The 27656-nt window shown below is 37.6% G+C and overlaps 1 protein-coding gene across 1 annotated transcript; it reads right to left on the minus strand.

Moving 5' to 3' along the window:
- Positions 1–136: 136 nt before the first annotated feature.
- Positions 137–27656, minus strand: LOC137034170 (neuropeptide FF receptor 2). The gene is made up of 5 exons (XM_067406846.1): positions 27523–27656; positions 20102–20456; positions 5505–5604; positions 2460–3372; positions 137–233 (listed from the first exon to the last, which is right to left on the minus strand). The coding sequence occupies exons 2-5, from the start codon at positions 20454–20456 to the stop codon at positions 216–218; spliced, it is 1386 nt and encodes a 461-aa protein (XP_067262947.1). The 5' UTR covers positions 27523–27656; the 3' UTR covers positions 137–215.

The raw sequence follows: 27656 nt of genomic DNA on the forward strand, positions 1-27656 counted from the left end.
AGATCAGGCTGCCGTTGTGGCATGATTATTGTCTTAAATTAATAATTTTATGAGAGAAAAGGCAGAGCACATCTTGCCTACAAGATGAAAGAGATGAAAAGAGATGAAAGACGAACTCATGGTGTCCTCCCAGCAGTAAAACAGTCAGTGAGAAGAGAAAATCATCTGAGTGCACAGTATCTTTGACCATGGGTTCCATGAAGATCATTAAGCACCTATAAATCATACATTACCTGTGAAGAAAAACAGACAAACAATGGTTACATTCATACCATTTATAAGACCCTGATTTTTTTCACTGAAACCTTCTGTAATAAAAATGGACCATACAGGGTCTATTAGAAAAAATCTGCTGATGCCAGAAGGAGATGGAAGGTGAAAACTGAAAATTTAGAGAAGACCATCTGTAAAATTGCCTTGGTTGCCTATAAAAAAAGATGTTACTAGCATCTGTGCTGTCAGAAATAATGTGCAAGAATTGTACTTTTAGGGTTACAACAGCTTGTCATTGTGTGGACAGTACCTTTAAAGGGATAACTTTGTATCTTATCTACCCCTAAAAGGTTAATTTTAGTAGAGTGGTAATATGTTCCCTTAAAGGGTTAGTCACCCAAAAATGAAAATTCTGTCATGAAGTACTCACCCTGTTAGACCTTCATTCATCTTTGTAACACAAAGAACTTTTTTTTTTTGGATAAAATCTGATGGCTCAGTGAGGCCTCCATTGATGGCAAGATAATTAACACTTTCAAAAAAACAAAATAAGGACTTTATTCAACAATATCTAATGATGGGTGATTTCAAAACACTGCTTCATGAAGTTTCAAAGCTTCACAAATCTTTTGTTTCGAATCAGTGGCGTGTATCAAACTGCCAAAGTCATGTGAACCTTTGAAATTTTGAAACGTTTATGATGTAACGAAGCCTCGTTTACTGAAATCACGTGACTTTGGAAGTTGATACATGCTCTGAACCACTGATTTGAAACAAAAAATTCGTAAAGCTTTGAAGCAGTGTTTTGAAATCATCCATCACTAGATATTGTTGAATAAAGTTGTTATTTTGTTTTTTTTGGCACACAAAAAGTATTCTTGTCACTTCATAACATTAAGGTTGAACCACTGTAGTCACATGAACTGTTTTAAATATGTATTTAGTAACTTTCTGGGCATCTGAACGTGTTAATTATCTTGCTGGCAATGCAGGCCTCACTGAGCCAATGGATTTTATCAAAGATATCTTAATTTGTGTTCTGAAGATGAACGAAGGCAAAGCCGAGAGTCGTTTCAAAGATGGCTGCTGAGTGAAACAACTTGTCTTAAAGGGACTTTGACTAAAGTCTTACAGGTGTGGAACGACATGAGGGTGAATAATTGTTGACAGAAATTTCATTTTTGGGTGAACTAACCCTTTAAGGTTCTAATATGAAATTGTGAGAGTAAATAAGGTTCAAATTTGTCCCTTTAAGGCTACTGCCACAGTGATGTACAGTTTTTAACCCTATACTTTGGACAGCTGTTGTACCCCTAAAGGTAAAATGTTTGCCAATTTTTTTTAGTGTGTGCTGTAATGGTAACTGCTCAAGGATATGCCAGTTTAATAGTGTGGAATTTCAGTATGAAACTAGGGAATTTGCCATGTACAAATCCTGTTGAATATGTAATTTTTTGAGATCAGTATTTCTCATTATTTATCTTAACTTTTCTCAGATCAAATGAGAAGCCTTTCGCCAAACTTTCACTATATTTAAATATTTTATATATAATATCTAATTCTGTGTTTTCTTATACCAAGGCTACATTTATTTGATTAAAAAACAGTAAGAACAGTAATCTTTTTTTTATATATATATATATATTTACATTTTCTATTTTCTTATACTTTAAAATTGCCAAAAATTGATGTCTCATGATCCTTCAGAAATCATTCTAGTATGTTGATTCACCGCTCAAGAAACATTTCTTATTATTATCAATGTTGAAGACAATTGTGCTGCTTTTTTTCTTTGATGATTAAAAAAGTTCAAACAAAATATAATTAAAAAAATATTTATTCTGTTACAGTATTTCATATCTGGAGTTTAAGGGTTCTAAAACAATATTCTTTAACACACACACACACACACATGTTTGTTTTTGTGAATTGTGGGGACTTTCCATAGACTTCAATGCATTTTACACTGAACAAACTGTACATTCTATCCCCCTACCCTGCCCCTACCCCTAAACCTAACCCTCACAGGAAACTGTGCAAACTTTTACTTTTTCACAAAAACTCATTCTATATGATTTATAAACCCATTTACATTGTGGGGACCGCTGGCTGGTCCCCACGATGTAGGTGAACTCAGGTTTATATTACATCATGGGGACATTTGGTCCCCACAATGTAATATAAACAAAAGCACACACACACACACACACACACACACACACACACACACACACACACACACACACCTTCTCCAGATCTTCCATGATCAAATCCTGTTCTTTCATGTTCTCCTTGCCTGAAGACTGGCTTCTGTCACCCTGACTCTTCCCATTGCCCACAGACATCAGCCCTTGGATGAGCTCTTGTCCTTGTCTGGGACCCCCAGCCTCCAGTACAGACTCCTTGGTCATGGGCAAGCTGGCAGGTAATACAGCATTCCCCTGCAGCCGGTGAGAGTAGCTTTTCCTCTTCCCTGAAAGGGCTGAGCAGAGCTGAAGCTTAAAGGCCGCCTTGAAACCCTTACGGAAGTTCTCATTAAAAAAGCCATAGACTATGGGATTGACGCTGCTGTTACAAAACGCCAGCCAGTGAGCCAGAGGATAAAAATAGATATTAATGACGCGATGCTGATGCTCACTCAAGCTTGCGTAGTCGCTCAGCATCATGAGAGCCCACAATGGCAACCATGACAGGATGAAGAGCAGGGCCACCACAAGCAACATTTTAATGACCCGCTTCTTTTTCCGGGACACCAGTTGACGACTTTCATATCTGCCATGTTTCCCAGAGCCAGAACCAGAGCCTGAGGTCCCAACTTGGCACACAGCAGCAGGCATTGATGTTTTGAAGAGAGTGATTCCAATCCGAGCATACATAATGACAATGAGAGTCAGAGGTGCCAAATAAATGTTAGCGAAGAGGACCGTGGTGTAAATCTTGCGCATCTCCTGGTTTGGCCAGTTTTCACGGCACCAGTAGAAGGGTTGCGTGGTGTTGCCATCGCCTAGCAAGATGGAGACCCTGTGCTCTTTGGTGACCTGTAGCATTACACCAGATGGACACATGATGGAGATGGCCAGAACCCAGATGATGACAATGATGAGGGTGGAGGTGGAGATAGTGAGCTTCTGTTTGAAGGGATAGACAATGCAGCGGAATCTGACACATTAATATAAAACAAGGAAGAGGAAGGACGTATTAAAAGGAGAAAAGAAAAGAGATGGATGACAGAAAACAGAGCAGAGGTGATCGAGACAGAAAGAGAAAGTAAGTGTTTCAAGAAAGCGTTTTAAAAATAATGTACAATAAATGGAAAATGTTAAGATAATCATTCCTACATTTATAATAAATCTATTCAATTTAAATCTTTCAGAAGTTTGGGGTCTGTTTGATTTTTATATATATATATATATATATATATATATATATATATATATATATATATATATATATATATATATATATAAAATAAATAAATTAAAACTTAAAGGATTAGTTCACTTTCAAATTAAAATTACCATAAGCTTTATTCACCCCCAAGCCATCCTAGGTGTATGTGACTTTCTTCTTTCTGATGAACACAATTGGAGAAATATTAATAACGCAGCCGAGCTTATGAAACAAGCATAACTGACATGATACCAGTTCAGTTTTTTATGTAATTTGAATTCGGAAGGCAGTTTGACGGAAGCTAGATATTTTACTCCATAACATGTTAAATATGGATTTTTTTTTTTTTACACAAATCATTTCTTCGCTTCAGAAAGACTTTATTAACCCCCCGGAGCCATATGGAGTACATGTTTATGATGGATGGATGTGGATGGAGACACTTTCTTCAGCTCATACTTGTTGATTCTCGCTCACTGCCATTATAAAAATCGGATGCTTTTTTACAAGATGTAATATAAGTCTAAGGTGTCCCCTGAATGTGTCTGTGAAGTTTTAGCTCAAAATACCCCATAGATTTTTTAAATGAATTTTTTTAACTGCCTATTTTGGGGCATCATTAACTATGCACCGATTCAGGCTGCGGCCCCTTTAAATCGCGTGCTCCCTGCCACACGAGCTCTCGACTATATTACAGTGCATTTACAAAGTTCACACAGCTAATATAACCCTCAAATGGATCTTTACAAGATGTTCATCACGCATACTGCATGTATGCGTCGGATCATGTGAGTATAGTATTTATTTGGATGTTTACATTTGATTCTGAATGAGTTTGATAGTGCTTCGTGACTAACAGGCTAACATTACACACTGTTGGAGAGATTTATAAAGAATGAAGTTGTGTTTATGAATTATACAGACTGCAAGTGTTTAAAAATGAAAATAGCGACGGCTCTTGTCTCAGTGAATACAGTAAGAAACGATGGTAACTTTAACCACATTTAACAGTACATTAGCAACATGCTAACGCAACATTTATAAAGACAACTTACAAATATCACTAAAAATATCATGTAATCATGAATCATGTCAGTTATTATTGCTCCATCTGCCATTTTTCGCTATTGTTCTTGCTTGCTTACCTAGTCTGTTGATTCAGCTGTGCAGATCCAGACGTTAATACTGGCTGCCCTTGTGTAATGCCTTGAACATGAGTTGGTATATGCAAATATTGGGGTCATACATATTAATGATCCCGACTGTTACGTTACAGTAAGTGTTATGTTGAGATTCGCCTGTTCTTCTGAGGTCTTTTAAACAAATGAGATTTACACAAGAAGGAGGAAACAATGGAGTTTGAGACTCACTGTATGTCATTTCCATGTACTGAACTCGTGTTATTCAACTATGCCAAGATAGATTCAATTTTTGATTCTAGGGCACCTTTAATATTTCTCCGATTATGTTCATCAGAAAGAAGAAAGTCACATACACCTAGGATGGCTTGAGGGTGAGTAAAGCTTGGGCTAATTTTCATTTGAAAGTGAACTAATCCTTTAAATGTTGTTCTTTTGCACAATTGTTTTCAAATGTTTTCTTGAACATCAAATAATCACAGAATTATTTCTGAAAGTTCATGATCAAATAAATTACATTTTAAAATATATTTTAAAAAGAAAACAGTTATTTTAAACTGTAATGAGATTCCACAGTATTACCGTTTTTACAGTATTTTTGATCAAATAAATGCATCATTGGTGAGTGATGTCTTTCAAAAACATTAAAAAATTCCCCAAACTTTTGAATGGTAGTATACAGTATATATGTATTACTTATCCTGTCAAAAAATTATTAATCAGAAAAATAAAATATTTTGACAAAACTACTTTTTTGCCTACCTGTCCACAGCGATGGCCACTAAAGTGAAGACAGAGGCAGATACCGATATTCCCTGCACCATCCCACTCAACTTACACACCAAACTGCCAAAAGGCCAGCCTGAAAGAGAAAAGTGAAATATGAACAACAGAGCAGAAATTACTTTGAATTACATAGCTTACGAACATCTTAAGAAATCACAATTTTTTCATATAAAATTAGCTTTTCATTATAATTTTTTAAGGCTCCTCTCCCAAATTGCGGCATCATTGTTCATCTTTCTAGATTTTCTAGAAAGTACAAATCTTGGGGGCTACAACCAGACTACAGCTAGTTCTCATAAAATGTATCATTTACTTTATTTAATTTTATATAACATTTTGTTGTCAATCCAAGACTGTCACTGTGAACATACTGTAGTACTTGTTTTCTTCCTCAGTTTACAATTAATGCATCTTGACAAACAGACTTCATAATCTGAACTTTCTGATCTCTCTTTTTCTCTCTTCCATTCAGTGTTCTCTCCTTATTTACTCTCTTTTTTCACATACTGACACCACTTTAAGCTGGCACTTTTTTTGTGTGTGGTGAGAAGTGTTAGCTGAGAGGATTAGAGAAGACTGAAGAAAAAAACAGAGCTCAATCACTCTGGGAAATGTTGTTTTTGTTCACCTCTTGCAAGAGTAAACCCAGAAGATCCTTTTAAGAGGCTGATTAAATTTGTAGATACAGCAGCTGGTCGAAATGTGGGTGTGAATAATGATGTGATCGACAAGGAGGTTTTTAAAAGACAGATGGAGTAAGAAAAAATGGGTCTGAAGAACAGAGGAAATTAAAGCTGCAAGCAGCGATGAAAGGGCCCTCGCACCCAGGCTTACCGCCACCCGTTGGCCTTAGGAAAACAGTGAACCGTGGGCGACATCTAAGTGAGTAAATACATAAATACAGGAGAATTATGGAAAAGTCATTTCAAAGTGCCCCACTTCCTGCTGCCAACAGGCTGAATATTGAATACTGAATAACTGAATATTGCCATGTAGATGTCTTCAGGCCAGGACTATTATCAAACATGTGAAGTTTGGAGCAGATTGGACAGTTACAACAACTTCCTGTTTCGTGGCATTATTCGCACACATTAGCACTTAGCCAAGTGTTGCTTGATTTATTTGTATTTCTAGTATGTTTGGCACTTTGTGGCATATTGAAATGTATTTCTGGGAGTGAATCACAGTGTAAAGCATGCCATTTCCTGTTGCCAGCAGGTGGTGGTATGAATGTAACCTGTAAGATCTTCACAATTTAACGTCACAAAGGCCTTTAGATTAGACTGACCAAATATGATGTTGATCTGATTAAAGCTCTAGAAGGTTCGTTAAAATACGACCTCTGCAAATGGCAAAAACTGCAAGAAATTTGCAGAGACATCTCAAAATATCTCACTTCCTGTTGGGTTTACAGATTTTGCACCCAGGGGCTTTTTTTTAGGTATTGGGCTGTTACATCGGTCTACCGAATTTCATACCTGTAAGTGAAATGTAGCACGAAGGGCACTTAATTTAAATTTTGTAGGTGGCGCTTGTGCCATTTTGGCACACCTAATTCTGAAACCCATATCGGACATAAATTTACACCACTTCTGATTTGTGTGCAAAGTTTCATGAGTTTTCGAACATGTTTAGGCCCTCAAAAATGCGATTAATTTCAGAGAAGAAGAATAACTGACCGAGCAATTACAATATGGTCCTCACACCATCGGTGCTCGGACCCTAATAACAGAGAAAAAAAAATTGGGTAGAGATTGTGAGACAGTAAAAGAGGAAGTTATCGAATGAGTGTGGCAAAACAAAGTAACGAATGAAAGAATTAATTTGAGAAACAGGAGACAACAAATACATACACAAAGAATGTCAGGGTTCATTTAAGATTAAAGATTAATTTTCCTCATTTAAAGAACTGAAAACAGTTCAGATTTAAATTTATCCAACTGCAAATAAAGATGACTGTATTGCTTATTCTTACATCATTCCCGTATATACAAAAACCCTGAACACTAAGGGCCCTATAATACACCCGGCGCAATGCAACGCAAGGCGCAGCACAAGTGTGTTTGCAGTTTGCGTCCGGCACCGTTCGCATTTTCCCGTTCAGTGCCATAATTAGTAAATGCATTTGCGACAGTTAGTGCGCCCATGGGCGTGCTGGTCTAAAAAAGAGATGCGTTGAGGCGCATTGCTATTTTAAGGAGCTGAAAATAGACTGCGCCATAGACCAACTCAAACCTGGTCTAAAGTCTAAAGTCAATGGCGCAATATTTTTTTGTTAGAGCGCGTTGGTAGAAACTGAGCCACAGTGCGCGGTGACTTTGCTTATTACACACAGGGATGTGCATCACACAAACATGCCAAATATTAAAAACAAAAGGATTACAGTGTAAAAGAATATTATTGTGTAGGCTACATAAATATAAAAATGTAACTTTGTTTAACTTCTAACTAAACATTTAACTTCACGCACAAGCAGATCGGTTTCTTCGCTTGAAAAGCGTTCAGCTTTTCCGCCAACAAATTCCACCATGTAAATAGCAATCCGCCATGGCGCGAGCGCATCTCGCTCTTAAAGGGAATGGGAGATGACACTCTGATTGGTTTATTGAACGTTACGCCCATTACTCATTAAGAGAATAGGGACAACCCATTTTTTAAATTAAATATGTAGCGGACTCGCAAAGCAGGTTAAGGTTAGGGTGTATGGTCTGATTAGGAGTTAGTGTCTGTTGTAGCATAGGGAGTCAGCACTGTGACTGACGAAGTAATAAAATCTTACGAATCAGATAGATAATACTTTTCAACAGTCATTAAGTAAATTCATGTAGTACATACTCATGCGATTTTGGATGCAGTGACAGTCTTTATGAGTGAGCCAGTGAATCAACTCAACTGATTCGTTCAGTTGACACTGACACTGAAGCTGCCTTCCGATCCAAAGGTTCCCTATGCAGTGTTCACTGCCTTTGTTCTCTGAGCACAGGATATCTGTTAAAGTTCACTTCACAAAATGCATTCATTCAGAACACCCTAGGTTTACATTACAGGTCCCCCATCAAAAAGTGTCCCCATATTTCATACCATTATAAATGTATAGACATAAATTGTCTTTACCTACAGTGAGTCCTTCACACGCTGCTTAAAGCTGCAGTCCGCAACTTTTTTGGTGTTAAAAATTTACAAAAGAATATACGAATACAAAAGAATATGAGAATATACAACATGAATCCATTTTCCAATCCGTGTTTTTGTCTTATCTTGATTCATTATGGTACACTTATAATAAGTGTTTATATTCGGACTATTTCAGACCGGACTGGTAGGACTCGCCGCAGAGTATCACAGAAACTGCGTGACTCACCATAGACTTACATGGAGAAAAGTAGCTCCGGCTAGAATGTTCCTCCGCAAGACGGGTGCAGTTCTGTTTATTAACCGCTAGAGGGCCAAAAATCACGGACAGCAGCTTTAATCGTGATAAATAGAAAACAATTGTGAGTTTTTGTTTCCTACAATGAATTGTAGGTAGCCTAAATATCCACCTCACGCTTTCTGACTGGGTTTAGAACTGATTTCGCTGGCAGAGAAAAAATAACAATACTCTGTAAAAAAAATGGTAAGTTACTAAATATTAAGTTCTTGTTAATTGAACTGTTCTGTAGAAGCAGTATCACATTGCGATCATGCTTGTTGGTGTGAATATCACCACTTTTGTTTCACTTGCTGTTCAATTATAATAAATAATGTGAACGCAGAATGCCTACACCTAGGCGGTATAGACCAGTGGTTAAACCTGTGTCTCTTCCAAACAAGCTGATGACCTGAGGTTTGTTTGATTGGCTCCAGGAACAGGGCTGAAATTTGTACTGTTCCAGCTCACTGAAGTGCTTTGTCTGAAGTCTGCATGAACTTCATTAGATCCATTTGCCTGCAACCAGAATTGTGTAATCTTGCAATGGTGAAATCCAAGCTAGTCTGTAAACTTGCTGAACAGTTAACTGTCAAAACAGTTATTTATAATTAACATTTTTAATTATTTGATAATAATAATTCATTTATTATTTGTTTCTTTTATTTCCTTATCACTTGAACATGCATACAGGCATGCTGACTAACAGTCCACAGCTATTCTTTTTGCAACTGAGGTGCGATTGAAGTGCCATTCTGTCCAAGGGAGTTGTAGAGACATCTTTGTGAATGTGTGTGTGTTTTTTTTCTTTCTATTTACTTAGTAGTGCTGAACTGAGGATGAAGGTCATTCCTTGGCAAGAAAAAAATCATGAACAAAAGATATGTATGCTGGCGTTTTCCATGGGGGGACCTTACAAATATGCATCTGTCCTTGTGTCCTTGTCTGCTATTACTTGCGACCTCGAAGGCCAGGGTATCCTCGACTCTTAATAAAACTAAGAAAGAAACAAGATATTCTGTCTGTCTTCGCAATGGCCTAATGTGACTCATGAGCCAACAGAAGGTCTGTTCAAGGTCAGTCATCAGGCTATTTGAGGTGATGTGATTAAAAACAACAAAAAACAATGAGGTAATTTTAAAAGCTTGGGAGCATCTACAGTACATCAAAAGCACAGTCACCTCTTAGTTTCAATCTGGATTTTGGGATTAACTAATAATCATTGGTTGGAAAACCAGAGAAATTTCGCTGGATGGTGTTCCATCTAAAGCTTGGAGAAAACACTTTTGGACAACTGGACTGTGCAAAGAGTCTCTTCTTTGAATTATTCAAGAGCCGTGGCTGTTGTTGTGTGTATGTGTGTTGGGGGGTGGGTTAGAAATAGGCAGGCGTGAAAGACTGGATTGTCTGACCCTTTCCTGTTTTTAACAATGAAAATGCTCAATTAACATATTTCATCATCAATAAGAGTTCTATAGTGGCAATGACTGTAATAGAAATGCAACCTTTAGGATCATGAGCTCGGTGTCTGTTATAGTGTCAAAGTAAACTATTTGACTAACAGTCCACAGCTATTCTTTTTTGCAATTGAGGTGCAATTGAGGTGCCATTCTGTCCAAGGGAGTTGTAAAGACATCTTTGTGTATGTGACTCTTGATCAGCACCCAATTCGTGTCTTTTTGTGTGAGGTTTATATCACAGTTTCAATGTCTGGAACGAAACACGGCAAACTCGAGAGAGAGGTGAAAAAGGTGACATGACCAAAACATTTTATTAAGTTATTGTATTAATAAATGAATCATATTAAATAAACAATAAATCTAAAAGAATAGTTAATATTTAATTAATTTAGATCACTGAATTATTATATTGATTTGCAGTTACAAATATACAATGGCAAATAAATTTAAAACATCTGCTTTGTACACAGCATAGACTGCAGCTTATTTCTACTGTACTCAAGTCGGACTAAACAATTACGTACAGTACAACTGAAATTTACATGGATTTATAATTAAGCTCCTTTGTGACGTTGGATTGACAAATATTTCATATAATCTTTGTCAATATGTCAATACATATTTTGGATTCAGAACAATTGGTAATGTCTGTAAAACTAGCATTTCACTGGCAATGGTTAGAGCACTGATCTGAAGTGTTGCACTGCAGTCACCTTTTTTAGGTCAGCAGATGCCAAATGGAAGGATTTCAAACCTGGATTTATTAAACTTATATTTACAATGAATAAGTGTGATGCCTTTTTTCTTTGAGTCTCTGGAATAGTGCCGTTAGGCTGCTGTCAGGGTCTGCTCATGCTGAACTGCACACAATGGTATTGTCACTGAGGTTCTTGGCTCCGGAAATGCCTTGAAGTATTTGGTGGATTGCATTTTCCAACACCTGAGCAGCAGAAAAAAATACCAAAGTTGAGGGTATCTCCTCTGACCTGTGGTGATGTTTTGATGTGCTGTTGGGATCAGCAGTATATCCTGCTTTAAGGCACCAATATACTTGGGAATCTTAGAGTATACTGGTGTGACATAATTTTGAATTAAATCATACCAATGCACAGTTGGAGTTTGTTTCGGGAGTCCAGCTCACCAAAGCAAACTTTCCAGAAAAGTTCACTCCAGCTTAAGTACCACTGGTCCGTGGCAATTACATAATAGGTAGGTTTAGTTCAGTCCGTCAAGGTCAGGTGTGAGTAAAAACACGTAATCACAAAAGACCTGCTTATAGTAAAAACTGAAGTGGCGTCAGGATGTTCGCTAACAATATATCACCACAAAGGTATTTCAAACTTCCTTTTCTCCCTAAGTTAAAAACGTTTAAGTTAAGAACTTTGCTGTGAGTATATCGAGACCTTAAATATAAAGCTGAGAACACAGAGTCCAATTAAATTTATGTCATTTGTTGTTGGTGTAAGGCACATTGACAAATAATAGAGAAATCTTCCTTCCATATGTCAACACATGTTTTTACTGTTCTTAGCCTGGGTTTTGGAGGTGTGAGGTATGGAGTCAATTACATGGAGGTGTTATAGGTGGGGTCGTAAAAGCACCTCTGGTGAGGGTGAAATGTTGGTTGTACATAAAGATTTATGTGTTGTCATTACCAAGGAGTCTTAGAGTTCCCTTTCGTGGGAACTATCAACGCTACGTCGAATGACGTGATGGGAACCCTCTGCATTTTGTGTTCGTGAAGCACCTCTGTATCCAACCAATGAGGAAACGTGACGTCAGAAGCGGGTGACATCACGGACCAGGAAACTATAAAGCATACCCAGAACAACGAACACTAGCTTCTGTTGTCTTCAGCAAGCGCTCACTGTATCTTGTGTGTCTTATTTGGTGTTGTTTGTCTTATCACATATAAATAATCACGATCTCTTCGTCTGAGGACAAGAGTATCTCACACCAATCCATATATTTATATATAAAAAAGACACGTATTATGGCGAGAAACAGCAGTGAGGTGGGAGTGAGTATGCCCAGGCAGCTCTCGAGGGAGCCGTCTGTGTGCACTGTAAAAACTCACTCTCAGGACACTGTGCTCCAGTGTTCCCCACGGATCGGGTCCCGCTTCTGCTGAGGCAGGGCAGGGGCTCCGTTCATGGGGTTCACAAATGGATCTGACAGAGGGGTTAGAGACGGGCGCCGCCCTTTCTCTGCCTTCACCTGCCAGGTTCAGTGCCGTCTCCCAGGTGGAAGCACGCTCTGCGGGTTCTTCCCCCTGATTGAGGCACCGATATATTCACATGTCCAGCTCTGAGGAGGTGCATATTGTGATATCGATCTGAGGATCGCCACCTCACAGTCACACACATATCGTGTTTCAAAATCACACGTTTATAACAAATCAATCGTGAACAGCAGTTTGATTTTCCCCCTGTGCTACACTACAAAGCGAGTGGGGATACACACGATTTATGTGTCGTTTGCTGGGAGTGGAGCATGAACGTCAGCTCACAACTGACAGTGACAGTGTCCATTCATAAAAATGTCCCGAAGAAAAGTAAAAAATGCACTAGCGGGAGTTTTGTAGCTCCAGTCCTGTTGGCTTTATTCTCGAGGGAATAAAAGTCTAAGCTCGGATCTCACGCTTGCCGAGGCAGCGCGTGGGTTGAGTTTTCATTAAAGAATATATGGCTCGGATCTCGCGTTGCCGAGGCAGCGCGTAGATTAAGTCTGCAAGAATGAATATACAGCTCGGGTCTTGCGTTTGCCGAGGCTGCGCATGTATCACGTGTCCGTAATTATGCATGTGTGTGTGTATGTAGCCTATATATATGTATATATATTTATATATTAAGGGATCTGAGCAGACGGGAGTTTCCCTTTCTCTCTTTCCCTAAAATACCTTGCGAATTATTACGAGCTATAATTCTTTTTTGCATTCTAAATATATTCAGTCGGTTCAAAAATATATATATTTATATAAGAACTGGCTGCATTTAATTTGAGGATTAAATGAAATATTGAATACATTAAATTCTGAGGAATTTAAAATAAAGTGTCGCCCCCCTTGGCAGAAAGCTTGGGGACAGGGACAGGCGACACAGCCGAAGTCTTTGTGGGGTAACACAGATCTGTGGACTGTAATTATCACCAAGAAGGCTTCGAAGAGGTCCTGATGCCAGTGGCACGGGACATTGGAGGGCAGCCCCCTCCAGAGAGGGTTGGGTATTAAAATACTTGGTACCCATCCCTCTTTGGCGCCCTCAGGGGGCCGTTCTGCTAACCCTGCCACCCAGTGTGCTTTAGGGTGCAGCGGTCTCCACCGATCCTCCGAGGAGGGCCAGTCATCACTTGATTCGGCTGTTCCTTGCCGGTTCGCCGCTTCAGGGCGCCGAGTCAAGTGCTCAAAAAACACCAGAGGCCAGTCTCGAGAGACTGGTTCCATTTGTAAATAAGGCAGAATGGAAACTTCTCCCAAATATTTCAAAATGGGTGCTGCTCACAATAGAAAAGGGTCACAAATTCGGGTCTCGCCCGCCCCAGTTTAATGGGGTCCTTCCCACAGTGGTGGCCCCCGAGCAGTCTCTGGTAATGGAACAGGAGGTTATGACGCTCTTGCAAAAAGGAGCTACAGAAGGGGTTCTCCTCCCAGCAAGCTCAGATCAGGTCCGAGGACTGGTTTGTTGTGATAGACCTGAAAGATGCTTACTTTCATGTATCCATCATGTATCCATCCATTGCTTTCGGGGACAAAGCATACCAATACAGGGTTATTCCTTTCGGCCTATCATTATCACCCTGCACGTTCACGAAGTGCGTGGATGAAGCGCTGCCTCCATTGAGACTCCAGGGCATCCACGTGCTGAACTATATCGACGTTTGGTTGATATTAGCTCAATCAGAACAGTTGGCAGTTCAACATCGAGATGTTGTTCTGTCTCACATGAAAAAGCTTGGGCTGAGGCTCAATGCCAAAAAGAGTGTGCTGGATCCGAGTCAGATTGCAAACTATCTACGAGTAATCTGGGATTCTACCATGATGCAGGCACGGCTGTCTCCTGCTCGTGTGAATTCCATTCTCGGAGCCGTGAATTGGATGAAGTTAGGCCAGTCACTCACTGTAAAACAGTTTCAGAGACTGTTGGGTCTGATGGCAGCTGCGTCCAACGTGATTACTATTGGCCTTCTGCACATGAGACCCTTACAGTGGTGGCTCAGGACCAAGGGGTTTTCCCTGAGGGGAAATCCTTTTCGCATGATCAAAGTCACGTGGCGATGCCTTTGTGCTCTGGTCATGTGGAAAAAGCCTTGGTTCCTGTCCCAGAACCCATGTTGGGGACTTCTCGTCATCGCGTAATGCTTACGACGGATGCTTCCCTCATGGGCTGGGGGGCGATCATGAGTGGTCGCTCAGCTCAGGGTCTCTGGGAGGACCATCAGTTCCTGGCACTTAAATTGGCTGGAAATGATGGCGGTATTTCTTGCAGTAAAATCTTCGCTCTGCTCCCGGGAGTTCTGGAGAAAGTACGCCAGGAAGGGGTCAGTCTAATATTGATAGCCCTGTACTGGCCAACCAAAATATGGTTCTTTAGTAGCCCGCCTGCTATAGCTCTGTTGGTGGAGACAGAACTGAGGGAGTTCAGTGTTTTAATGAGATTAGCCTCCCTGCCTGTTTGGTAACTAAGCAAAGAGCAGCTGTCACCAGGTATCACATAGAAAGTTCCACGGATCGTGTTGCTATGTGACAGCTAAGAGCACGCAGGATAGGAAGTGTGTGCTTAGAACTGTAAAGCCGCGCACACACTTAACGATTGTAAGGCCGATTATGAATGTAATTAGATACTTATGACTGATTGCTCTCAAACGCGTCCAGTCAGAGTCAGTTGCGTTCAGTCTGCGATTACAGTCGGTGTTCAAATTCCATGTTAAGTATTTAAATCTGCCTCAGTCGCAGGAAACAATCGCTGTTTTAGAATGTTTTAGCTAGTCATTAAATATGTGCCCGGCTTTAGAGAATATTGCTAGTTGGTCAGAGTTCTGGTGACTGATTGTCACTGGGGATTCGTAGCAGCTCCCAAATCAATGACTATTAGTGTTTTGTTGTTAATTTCAGTGTCTGTTTGCAGTATCTTAGGTATTCAAGATTTTAACAATATAAACATGCACATTATCATATTTAAGTACAAGAAACCCATGATCTATATTAGAATACACTAGATACATTTGAAAATGGCATTTTTGTTTCAGAACTCTCTCTGTAAACATTAATCAAAAACGGCCTTTTGCAGGAATGTAGGGAGATTGCAGGAAGATTATACAAAGTAATATTTATTTTTAGCAGCACAATAAAAGCAAATAGCAGAAACATGCCGGCCATAACCATAGATATCATTGGGTAAAATGTGTCACATAACTAAACATCGTTTGTCACTGTTTTCGAATATCTCCATTTTCACAGTCCACACTATAACATGAAAACAGCTATTTTCAAATTTATCCACAAAGAGCATCTTCAAAAGCTCAGTTTTCGCAGGACAAAAACACTATCTCAGTGCGGACAGAAGGCCAAAATGTAGAGAAAAAGATTCTACGCGAATCAACATGGCAACTACAATAGATAGCTAAACAAGACATAGATAAGGACAATTAGGGGATAAAAAGGGGAAAACAGGAAACAAAGCAAAACTACAAGTTAAGAGTCCACATAACAAAACACAGACAAGCGATATGCCAGATGATTGCAATTCTGAAATTTCAAAGGGTCTACCATGTGCCAAACAAAACATGTTCTCTCAGAGCAAATCTAAAACGTCTGGAGGACTTTCAGCTCTGAATAATTTGTGCTTTGAAGTCATAGTTCTTTTCAAGCATTTGAAGCTTTGTGATGTACATTTTTACTTGGTGAATGCATTGCATTTTTGGATATATGCATTTCAAAACTTAAACTTTATGCACATAAAATTTAAGTTTTGAAATCGGCATATTTATCTGCTGGCTCATCAATGTTGTAAATGTTGTCTGTTCTCGTGGCTATCATTCTTACACTGATAATGCTGTGACGATTAACAACTCTCTGTTTTCCACTATCCGACAACCAGGCATCCTCACTGAATCATTTTATACTTGGCAGGCACAATAACAGCCATCATTTTAAGATGTATATAGCAAAAATTGCACTATTGTTCATTTCAGAACCACCCTTTCCAAGACTTTGACATTTCAATTTTGAACCATCTTATCCACACAAAACGCTAAGAACATTGGTGTCACACTGAACACTAACCTGTCATTTACACCTCTTATTTTAATAACCACAGTCAGGACATACAGAATAATACATGGGCAAGCTAAAAAAAAAAAAAAAATCATTGGCTTATTTTACACTGGCCTGTATCTAATCTTTGTAACTTTTCTCAGTCACTCTGTAAAAAGAGCATCTGTTAAATGCCATAAATGTAACTGTCATGTACCTCCTCTTCTGCCATATGCAGGAGAAATGCTTTGAGTAAACACTGATATTCAGTGCAGTCATATAATTGTTGAATGAGGTCTGACAGAATGCTGACAGAATGATGGTATCTGCTAAAAATTACATTCAACAGTGTATTAAAATATTAGTTTTAAAGATGAGTTTTAAAGAAGCATTAGATGATAGCAAAGGTAATCTAAATGTAAAAAAAAAAAAAATCACACATGCAAGCATGAATATCAGCACGGCTGTGAACATCTGCGGCACTCGCTCTACTCAACAGCGCATATCAACTTAAGTCACTTCTTTCATATTTTATGTATAGTATCTTTATGTACAGTGCAGCATGAACACATTAATAATTTTCAAAAATGTACAAGTTGGTTTAGTTTTGTCATCTACAGTTCTTTCTATTGTACAAATAAACATCAAAGGCTCAGAATCCATTGGATGTTTCCATTGTTTTAAAAGTAACAAAATTTCAAACTGCTTTGTAAAATCTTTCCTGCTACTGTCTTTGCAGTATTGCAATATATTTTCTTCAGTTAATTTCTGCATTCAGATGCCTTTCACAATAGAAGGTTCTTCCCGTTTACTGTCTGAAAGCTTGTTAAGCTCCAGGGGAACATATCTCGGTGGGGAGGATTAGCAAGAAGAACTGTGATTCATAACAACTCCGTGAGGTCCATAGTGATTGTGATTGTAGATTCTCTGATGAATGAGCACACTCGGTAGGCTTCAAAGTATGTAATGATTGCATGGTAACCAGATGAAAGAAATTAGGATGCAGCCAATAAAAAATTTCATTCCTCTCTGAAGAAACCACTTAGAAAAAGCTACTTATTTTAGAAAGAAATTGTTGTTTAGCTTAGCAGCCTTTATAGTGATGTAAAAGAACAGACCAATTTCAGGGTGTTCAGGAAGAGATTGTTCAGTCAGATTCACTTGATTGCCTACACATTGCCAAAACATTCTTCTATGATTAGTTCAAGGCCTATAATGTCTGTGCATTCATCCTCTTGAAATACTAATAAATTGTGCATCAAATACCTGTGTAAGCACCACACACACAAAATGTACTAAACAAAACAAGACTATATATTATACATATAAATAATTTCTCAAATGTGGCTGTTTTAGATTGCCTGATGTTATCATGTTTGACCTTCGTTCAATGGAAAGTTAACACTTTTTATGTCACCACTGAACATATAAACAGATATTTTGATGCTGGAAACTATACTAGTGGGGTTTTGGCTTAATTTCACCCCTCAGTTAGTTTAGAATCATGCACTGTACAGAAAGGCCTTTTGTAAATAGTTACCATTTATTCTGACTTAAGTGGAAATAGTTCTAATTGGCTATTTCTTTGCAAAGCATCATGGGAATGTGCTGTTTTGATTTTACCCTCTTGTAGAAGTGTAGTGCTGTCGTGAAGTGTGTGATGTTTTGTTCTGTGAGTATCTTGGAATAAGAGCTTGTATATTGTAGTGCTGATTTTCACAAACTAGTTAAATTAGAAGCAATTAAATGTCATTTTCCTTTTTGTATTATACACATAAAAGTGTTAAAACTCATTAAATGAATTAAAAATTAACCTATATTTTAAAACTGACCTGACATCAGTTAAAACCATTATACACTAGTTTATGGGTTCACCAGATCAACCTCATCTACACTGTTTATCACAAGGTTTTTTCTTTTGTCAAATCAACTTCAAAAATGAATGTGGTTCAGATAACATAGTATTTTGAGTTTCTGTTGATTAAACCAATTGCTTTTGTTGTATTAATTCAAATTTTTAATTTCAATGAACTCAAAATTTTAAAGCAACCAGGTAGCTTATTTTTTTTAAGTTAAACCAACAATTATTTTTTACAGTTTAGCAGCAGTTTCTCAACCAAGGTTCGAAACAATGTAACAAAGCCTTGTTTGCTTAAATCATGTGACTTGGTTAAAATGAAACAAGCTCCGAACCACTGATTCGAAATAAGATTCGTAAATGTCTCAAAGCTTCATGAAGTGGTGTTTTATATACTTTATAAAACGGTTACTTCCTGTCCTTGATTCTGATTGGTCAATAGCTGTGTTTTATTCACGATAAAACATGGCTAATGTTTTATCCATCACTTCTACCACTAAAAATTGCTTTATAAATAATCATCCTGATTAGTTTCATTGCCTTGTTAGCCTGATTAGCATACCAGATAGCTTAGAAGACCTTGATGTTGCAACAGAAACTATTCACTATGTCTTTTCCAGCACATTAGACTCAGTTGCTCCTCTGTGCTTAAAGAAGATTAAGGAAACTAATCCAACGGCGTGGTACAATGAGCACAATCGGGCCCTAAAGGGAGCTGCCAGAAAAATGGAGCGCAGCTGGAAGAAAACAAAACTAGAAGTTTTTGCATTTCATGGAGAGAGAGAATGATTGAGTACAGAAAGACCTTAAAAACTGCTAGATCTGCTTATTTCTCATATCTTTTAGAAGAAAATAAAAACAACCCTAATTATTTATTTGATACAGTGGCTGAATTAATGACAAATAGAACTTCAACTTCTGATGTTTCCAAACAGCACAGCAGTAATGACTTTATGAACTTGTTTACTTGCAGGATTGACAATATTAGAGAGAAAATTATAACCATGCAACCGTCTACTACAGTATCGTGTCAGACAGTGCACTGCAGTGTCCATGAGGAAAAATTCCATTAATTTGTTGCTTTAGGACAGGAAGAATTGTCTAAACTTGTTAAATAATCAAATCAATAACATGTATGTTAGACCCTATACCGACTAAGCTATTGAAATAGATGCTTTCAGAGGTCATAGATCCACTTCTTAATATTGTTAATGCATCTTTATCACTAGGATACGTACCAAAAATGAAAGCAATAAGGTATGAGAGGCTGTGCTGTATCGTGAATAGGTCACGGCTGAAGGGGTTGCAGGCACTCCGCTTCACGTTGTGCCTAACAACGCCCTTCAGCCGTGACTTATTCACGATACAGCACAGCCTCTCATACCTTATTGCTTTCGTATAATTAATTTAAGGTAAGAGGTATTTATGCCTAGACGGTGAACTGTGCAAAATAATATTTACTGTAACTATACATTGCAATTATTTAACAACGATATATTTTTTGTATGTTTACCCTTTTAATGCAAGTAATATAGTTCAATTTTGTTTAAAAAAAACACAGAAAACATTTGATCACAATAGCAAAAAGGGCCTTACCCGTGATGATGTTGTCCACCAATGTTGTGGGCATGCAAAAGATGCCAACCAACAGGTCACTGATGGCCAGGTTGAGAATGAAGAGATTGGTGACTGTACGCATGTTCTTGCTCCTTAGCACGATAAAGCACACCACTCCATTTCCCACCATGCACACAATAAAGATGAGGAGGTAGGATACAATGAAGATAGCAGACACCAAGGGCTCGTGCAGATAGAAGTCCACATAGGTGATGTTTGGATAAGGGTATGGACGAGAGGAGGAACGGTTCACTGAGATGTTGTGGCCGCTCTCCACAGGGGAGAAAAATGGAGATGTTATAGTGGAGTTGGGGTCCAATAGTTTCATCGCCATCTTTGTGAGGAGAGAGAGAAAGACAAATTAAATACTATTCATACCAGTACTGTATGTGAAACAAAAGGTGATTACTCTAAAAAAGATATATCATCCCTGCTATACTTTAACTATTAGTATATAATACTGGAACCCTCTTATTTTTCACATCATATCGAAAAGAATATTACTACCGCTTCAATATGTCATATTCCCACAAGGTATAATCAAATGTCATTATTTTAATGTAATAAAAGGTGTGCACAAATCCACTCTAATGTTCTAACATGCAGTGTGCTTTAAATATTATAAATTCTATTCCATTCTCTCACCAACTGGTTGTCTGTTAGTTGTCTGTGCTTTGCATTGCTAAAATGGTGAGGTTGTGAATATTTTAAATTGTAGTCACATCTTGTGAGAAAAAATCCATTATGTGTGATGTCACACAGTACTACTGGAGAATCTGGCAAGCAAGCTCCTTTCCTCTGCATGAAAGCTTAAGGCGAGGTCACGTATGCTGGATAAACAACTGTGACATATAAGGTATGACGTATAAAATGCATGAAGAAGATAAAACGCATGGATTACAGACTCTCTTTTTTGCAGTCCTCTTAATTTATAGTGTAAAAGCAGTTCAGTGGCTGCATTGGTCTTTTATGCTTTACAAACTAGAGTAATTAATGAAAATACTTCCAATGTGAATGTGCTCTTGTTGAGAGATGTGTATGCAGTAAAAAGACATGGGAAGTTTGAGTAAGATGAGCATATGACAGCACATTACAGATGTTTTTTTTTCCAATTATATAGTTATTATGTCAGAAATTAAATGTTGCATTGATTCATGTTAGACAGAGACCTCTAAACATAATTAACAGCAATCTGATGTAGTGTTTCTAATGGCAGATGGCAAGTATAATTCAAGGTTCAATTTACTGCCATTTTCACATTCACTTTGACTATTCTTTGAGATAAGAGAATAAAGGCTTCTATATAAAAGACACATATAGTCATATTTGTGGCACAAACCAACAACTTCAGCAAGGATGAATGAGAAAATTAATTTGAAAGCAGCTTGTATCAGCTAGTTCAGAAAACGAAAGAGAATATGACCGTCTACAAACACTTAAAGCTAAAAAATAATAGCTCCCCCCCCCCCCAGGCAATAAGCTGCAATAGCCTTGAAGTTTGTCCTTTATAACTTTTAATCAACATTTCATATGTACATATACATTACCAAGCATCAGTTATTTATAGTCTGCTTTGACAGAACTTCATTGAAAGCCATTTCCACTTTCAGATCACTGCTGTCTTGTCATAAAATTGATGTGATCTATATTGCTGTGAACTCTGAAGGACATGACCTTCCCAAGCTTCATATCTCAGCTGATAGTGAGCAGATAAGTTGTAAATTATAACTGGTTTGACACTCTGGATTATCCAACCCCATTTGTCTTGTTTTTTGAATCAGATAATGGCTTTTGTGCTGAATGACTAAACAGCAAATGTAAAAAAGGAAAGAGTTAAATAATAGAAATGCCACATGAAAGTGTTGTACTAATATTGTCCTGTCATTGCCTTGAACTCATGCTCTGCAAACAAAGCAATGCACTTACATTGATAATACATGGAAATCTTAAATATCAAAACTCGTAGCTTTGTATTTTGCAGTTAAAAAGACATCCTAAAAAGCATTTCTCTTCAGTTTTCTTTTTTTATATGTGGTGTTGAACTAATTTTGCTGTAAAACTACATAAAAAGCACATTAGAAGTCCCTGTGTGACCCTGACACAACATATTATATTTTATTTCAATAGTTCTGTTTTGTTATCAGTAGTATTATTGTTACATTTGCTGTTATTTATTTAATGATTATTGCATTATTTTAGCATCATAAGTGTTACCCTGATTTGTGTTTGTGTGTATGTCCCTTATATTATTATTATATTCCGTAATACCTGAAACATTGTCACCATATTTTATACAGTGAATTTCTGACAACCACAGCAGATATTTTTAATGTTAATTAATAGATATTAATATATTTCTCTCTATTGAAAAGGGTATATAAATCATTATCACAGAATGTAGCTGAAACAGAACGCAGTGAGGTGCTAATGAAATTTAACTAAATGCAGTATTTGAATAAAGCAGCATTACCCACACCTAATCAGCCTGCTTTGGGCTTAATTGTCTGGCTTAGTATTTAATCTCCTTACACAACTTTTCCTTCCACAAGGTTTAGTTACAGTGAAAGTTTTATTTTTGAAAAACAAAGCCAGGAACATGAACCATGATTTGCATTGATATATTACAAAATCTATTTAATCCTGCTCTCTCAGTATTATGAAGCAATACTGAAGATGTATATGTGTGCTGCAGTGGAGTCCCTCAAGCTTTCGGCTTCCAGTCAGGAGTTCACATCCACTTAATAACTCATCCATTAAGCATGAAGACTCGCACTGCAGAGACAGACAAGAGACGAGATCTGACACGATAATCATTCTTTTGTCAATTTGCAAAACAGCTGCACACAGTTATAGCTTGGAGTTTTGAGCATTAGTACCTAAAAAGCTCTGTTCTGAGTTTAAGGCCGATGTCAATGGAGACAGCCTAGCATCTATGATGAATTGTGGATCAGAAGGCTGTTGGTGCCAATGTAGAAGTAATTCTTCTGCATTCAATAACTCTGCTGAGCAGTGCTGAAATAAAGTGCTTAAAATAAATGGTGATAAATGGTGCTTTTTTTTAGCTGTACATACATCTGTCCCTCCTGACTTTGTCAATGCTTGCTAGCTCTACAAACCAACAAAAATGGGTTAGTTCACCCAAAAATGAAAACTCTGTCATTAATTACTCACCCTCATGTCGATCCACACCCGTAAGACCATCATTAGTCTTCGAAACACTAATTAAGATATTTTTGATAAAATCCGATGGCTCAGTGAGGCCTGCATTGCCAGTAAGATAATTAACACTTTCAGATGCCCAAAAAGCTACTAAAGACATATTTAAACAGTTTATGTGACTACAGTGATTCAACCTTAATGTTATGAAGCGACGGGAATAATTAGTTAAAATGTCATATTATTTAAATTTTAAAAGTGTTTGTTTTCCAGTAGATGGCGGCAATCTTCCACGTCTAGTCCACGTTATCTTTAAAAATTAAAGTTTTTAAACACCCCCCCCCCCCAAAAAAAAAATATAAAAATAAAGGGGGGAGTCCCTTGAGAGGTATACCTAAAGTGGTTAGCAAAACGCCATGTCTTTCAAATAAGAAAACATTTCAGAATCCTGGATTATAATGAATGTCCCAAAGCCTTTAATGTGCATAAAGACTTCATCCGAGTTTTTTAAATTTGTACATTTTAATATTAGGCTACGTCTACACTAATCCGGATATATTTGAAAACTGAGTTTTCGTCTAAAAACGCTCCGCGTCCACACTATCATTTTCAAACGTTTTCCAAAAGTTGCTCATCCACACTGAAACGTATGAAAACGCTTATATCCCCCTACTGCGCATGAGTAAAGCTTCGACCTGCGTCATTCCCGCTAGGGGTTTATTTACTTTCTGGCTCTTTGAAACTTTGAGGCAATGTCGAGGAAAGGCACTGAGTTTTTTAAATGGACCGACAGTGAGGTGGAGTTGTTGCTGCGAGTAACACAGGAGTATAAAGTGGCCAAAGCAAGCGAGAATGTAGACTGGGAGACGTGTCTTGGCTGAATTGGTCATATGACTGCATCACATGACTAAAAATGCATCATCGTATTCAAAAGCCTCCGTTTTCACAGTCCACACTACGACGCAAAGACGGCATTTTCAAATTTATCCGCTTTGGAGAGCGTTTTCGAAAAGCTATGTTTTTGTTGACTTAAAACGCTGTCTCAGTGTGGAAGGAAGGCCAAAACGTATTAGTGTGGACATGGCCTTAGAAACAGTGCTAATAGTATAAGTGTTACAAATGGAGAGGATCCAAATGCAGCGTTTATTAGAAGTGAGCGTGGTCGTACAGGCAGGGTCAAACAGGAACAAACAGGAGCAATAAGGAACAGGCAGAGTCGTAGTCAGGGTACAGGCAAGGATCGAGGCAGGCAGCAATGGGTCGTAAAACAGGAATCAGGCAAGATCAATCAAGAAAACTAAGCATCTTTGTTTAGAAAACTAAACAAAATAAGTACTTGAGGTTCTGACAAAATGTCTATTTAATGTTATACATCTATTTATAAACATCTAAAATGTAATTTTAAAAAATATTTATTTTTAAATGATTTCACTGTGTAAAAAAATCTTTTGAAATTAATGAATGAAGACTTGTCTCGTCCAGAGTTTTTAAACGCATATCAAGTACATTTTTAAAAATAACTGGTCGCCACCTACTGGCATAACAATGTAATAAAATCTTTATTTGAAGGATAACATTTGTTTCAAAGGTTATCCACTCATTTTGATCGCTGCCGCAAAATTTAGTGTTTATATCTGGCCAGCGTCTGCTCATTGTTGCGACCCCATTTTACACTGGGGTTATTTCAACGCTATCTCACGACCAATTCGTACTTATTCTACGAGGTGGCTATTTCGTATAAATTCATACGACCTCACTCGTGCGAATTCGTACGATTTGTCTAAACCCCAGTGACGGTTAGGTTTAGGGGCGGGGTTTGGGGTAGGTCATTCGTATGAATTCATACGAATTTGTCAACTCGTAAAATACATACGATTTAGCAAAAAATGTATGAATTAGTACGAGTGAGGTCATATGAATTCATACGATTTAGCCACCTCGTAAAATACGTACGAATTGCCGTGAGATCGGGTTGGTTATTTACCCCACATTATTATGGCTGTTTCTCAATTCCAAAAAGAGTCCGGAGTCCGGTCTTGCCAGGCAACCTTGAAATCACCTTGTGTGAAAAGCTTTCAAAGACTAAATACACTTTTGTATTTGTGTGTGTGTGTGCTTGTATGTGTGTGTACAGTCACCTTTAACTTAAGACCAAAATATACTTTCATCTTTGTATAGATTAAATATGTGATGGGCGGTTACTTTCAATCAGCCACCTTCTATTTTATTATATCCTATATCTCCCACTTTAAATCTGCAACTATATGAGAGAAAAAATGTTCAGAGACTGAACATAATCCAGTCTGCCACATCTTGTTATAGCTAAACAAATTATTTGTACATTCGTGGTGCTATACTTTGTCTGTCTTTGCTAAAGGCTGATCAAATGGTCTTGTGCACTCGGCTGAACTGTGTTGTTTAATAATGACGTATCCAGCTGTACACGCTGTGCCTCCTCTGGAGTGTGAACTATGAAAATCCAACTAGCTTTCTCAGAGCCCCCCATCCAAAACAGCAGCAATTTCACCCAAAGGCTCATGCACTGTTTAATCAAATGATTGAACCCCTACTCAACTCTACAGTAACAGTAAAAACATGCACAGTGTTTGTCATTGTCTGTATAATCAGGTAACCAAAATCAATTCCCCTCTCTGACAACTGACAGCCTTGAGCATCTATTACATAATATGAAAAATGTTGCATTTTTAAGGGTTTAATTTTTTTCTTGATTTACCAAACATTTCCTCTCCAATCAGAATAACCCTATTTTCTGCCATATTATAAATAGGATAAGGGTTGACTTACTTATTTCACATTCAATGGCATGACAAACAAATAGGTATTGATTACTGTTTAATACAACATATTATCAACATGCTATCAGAATTTTTGTTGTGACTCATGTGAAAATTAAAGGCAGTCACTATGCTAGAAAAAGGTTGTCAATTTTTTTCATAACCCTGTGAAAATAACTGTATTTATCCAAACAGCACTGACAAGCAAGCCTTCGAATAAGTTTCATTCAGCAGCACAATAGGATGATGTCACTTTTTTGAATAAGAAGGAACTGTTGTCCTACAGATGCCACTCATTGATTAAAGTTAATGGGATAGTTCACAAGAGAAGATAATTTTTTAAGAATGTGGGTAAACAAACAGTTGATGGGTCCCTTTGACTTCCATATCATTTTTTTTCCATACTATGAAAGTCAAGTGGGGCCCATCAACTGTTTGGTTACCCACATTCTTCAAAATATCTTCTCTTGTGTTCAGCAGAAGAAAGAAATTCGTACAGGTTTGGATCAACTTGGTGAGTAAATGATGACAGAATTTTCATTTTTGGGTGAACTATCCCTTTAAATGAAGACGTTTGGAATCTTTTTCCAGTTTTATCAGTGTAAACATCCCTTGAAACAAGATACTGCCTCCACAGTAGAAATGGCATGAAATAATGATTTCATAAAGATTAAATAGCCTATAGTGAAAATCACTCATTCAGATCAATGATCCAGAATTACAGATTGCACATTGTAGGTTAGATGAAGGCAAATTTAGCAAATGATGCACTCAAAAGAGCTGACTAAAAGTGCATATATTGCCTTTATAATCATTTGATTCACTGATTGATTGATTGATTGATCTGTATTTATACATGCATAAATAGCCTACATACTCCTGTATTTATGTACATGTACATCTCTTGACACATCACACTGAGATGTGCTGTCCTCTCCTGGCATGAGGATCAATGACCACATCCCTAATGTTCAGGCGAACGCAATGGTGTTCAGATTAAGGTACGAACTTAAAATCTAAATAGATGTGGGTTGGGTTTACCTGACTAATTTGTTCAGGAGCGCACTTCAAAGAGATGAAACTGACGCAGCCTAACTAAAGTACTGCAAGTATGGAAATTACATTACAAACGATTACAGATTATCTAAAACCTTATCTAAATGATTCTGATAATCTAAAAGATTCATCTTTTTAGTAATGTTAAGTGTTTAGCAAAGATAAATGAGAAAAGCATATTAAAAAGAAAAATATAAAAACTTGATAGGCTATTCGGTAGGCTAGCTATTTAAAATAGATAATTCAGTCAATATGATTTTATATTAAAATCCACATAGACTAAAGTAAAATTAATAAGTGCATATTAACGTGAAATAGAGCCAATTTCAAACAACGTCACGCGATCTTCAAAAACAACATTTCCCTAGCCACAAACAATATAAAATGTCTCACCTTTTGTGAGATAAACGCTTCCACTCTTGATTCAGAAGAAACTCTCTGCTTTCTTTGAGTGGAAATTAACTCAAAGCGAGGAAAGATCCAAAAACAATTCAAAAGATTTTGTTTCTGAGTAAAGTTGTGCTGTT

This window comes from Chanodichthys erythropterus, chromosome 13, assembly GCF_024489055.1.
Source record: "Chanodichthys erythropterus isolate Z2021 chromosome 13, ASM2448905v1, whole genome shotgun sequence".
Classification (NCBI taxonomy): domain Eukaryota; kingdom Metazoa; phylum Chordata; class Actinopteri; order Cypriniformes; family Xenocyprididae; genus Chanodichthys; species Chanodichthys erythropterus.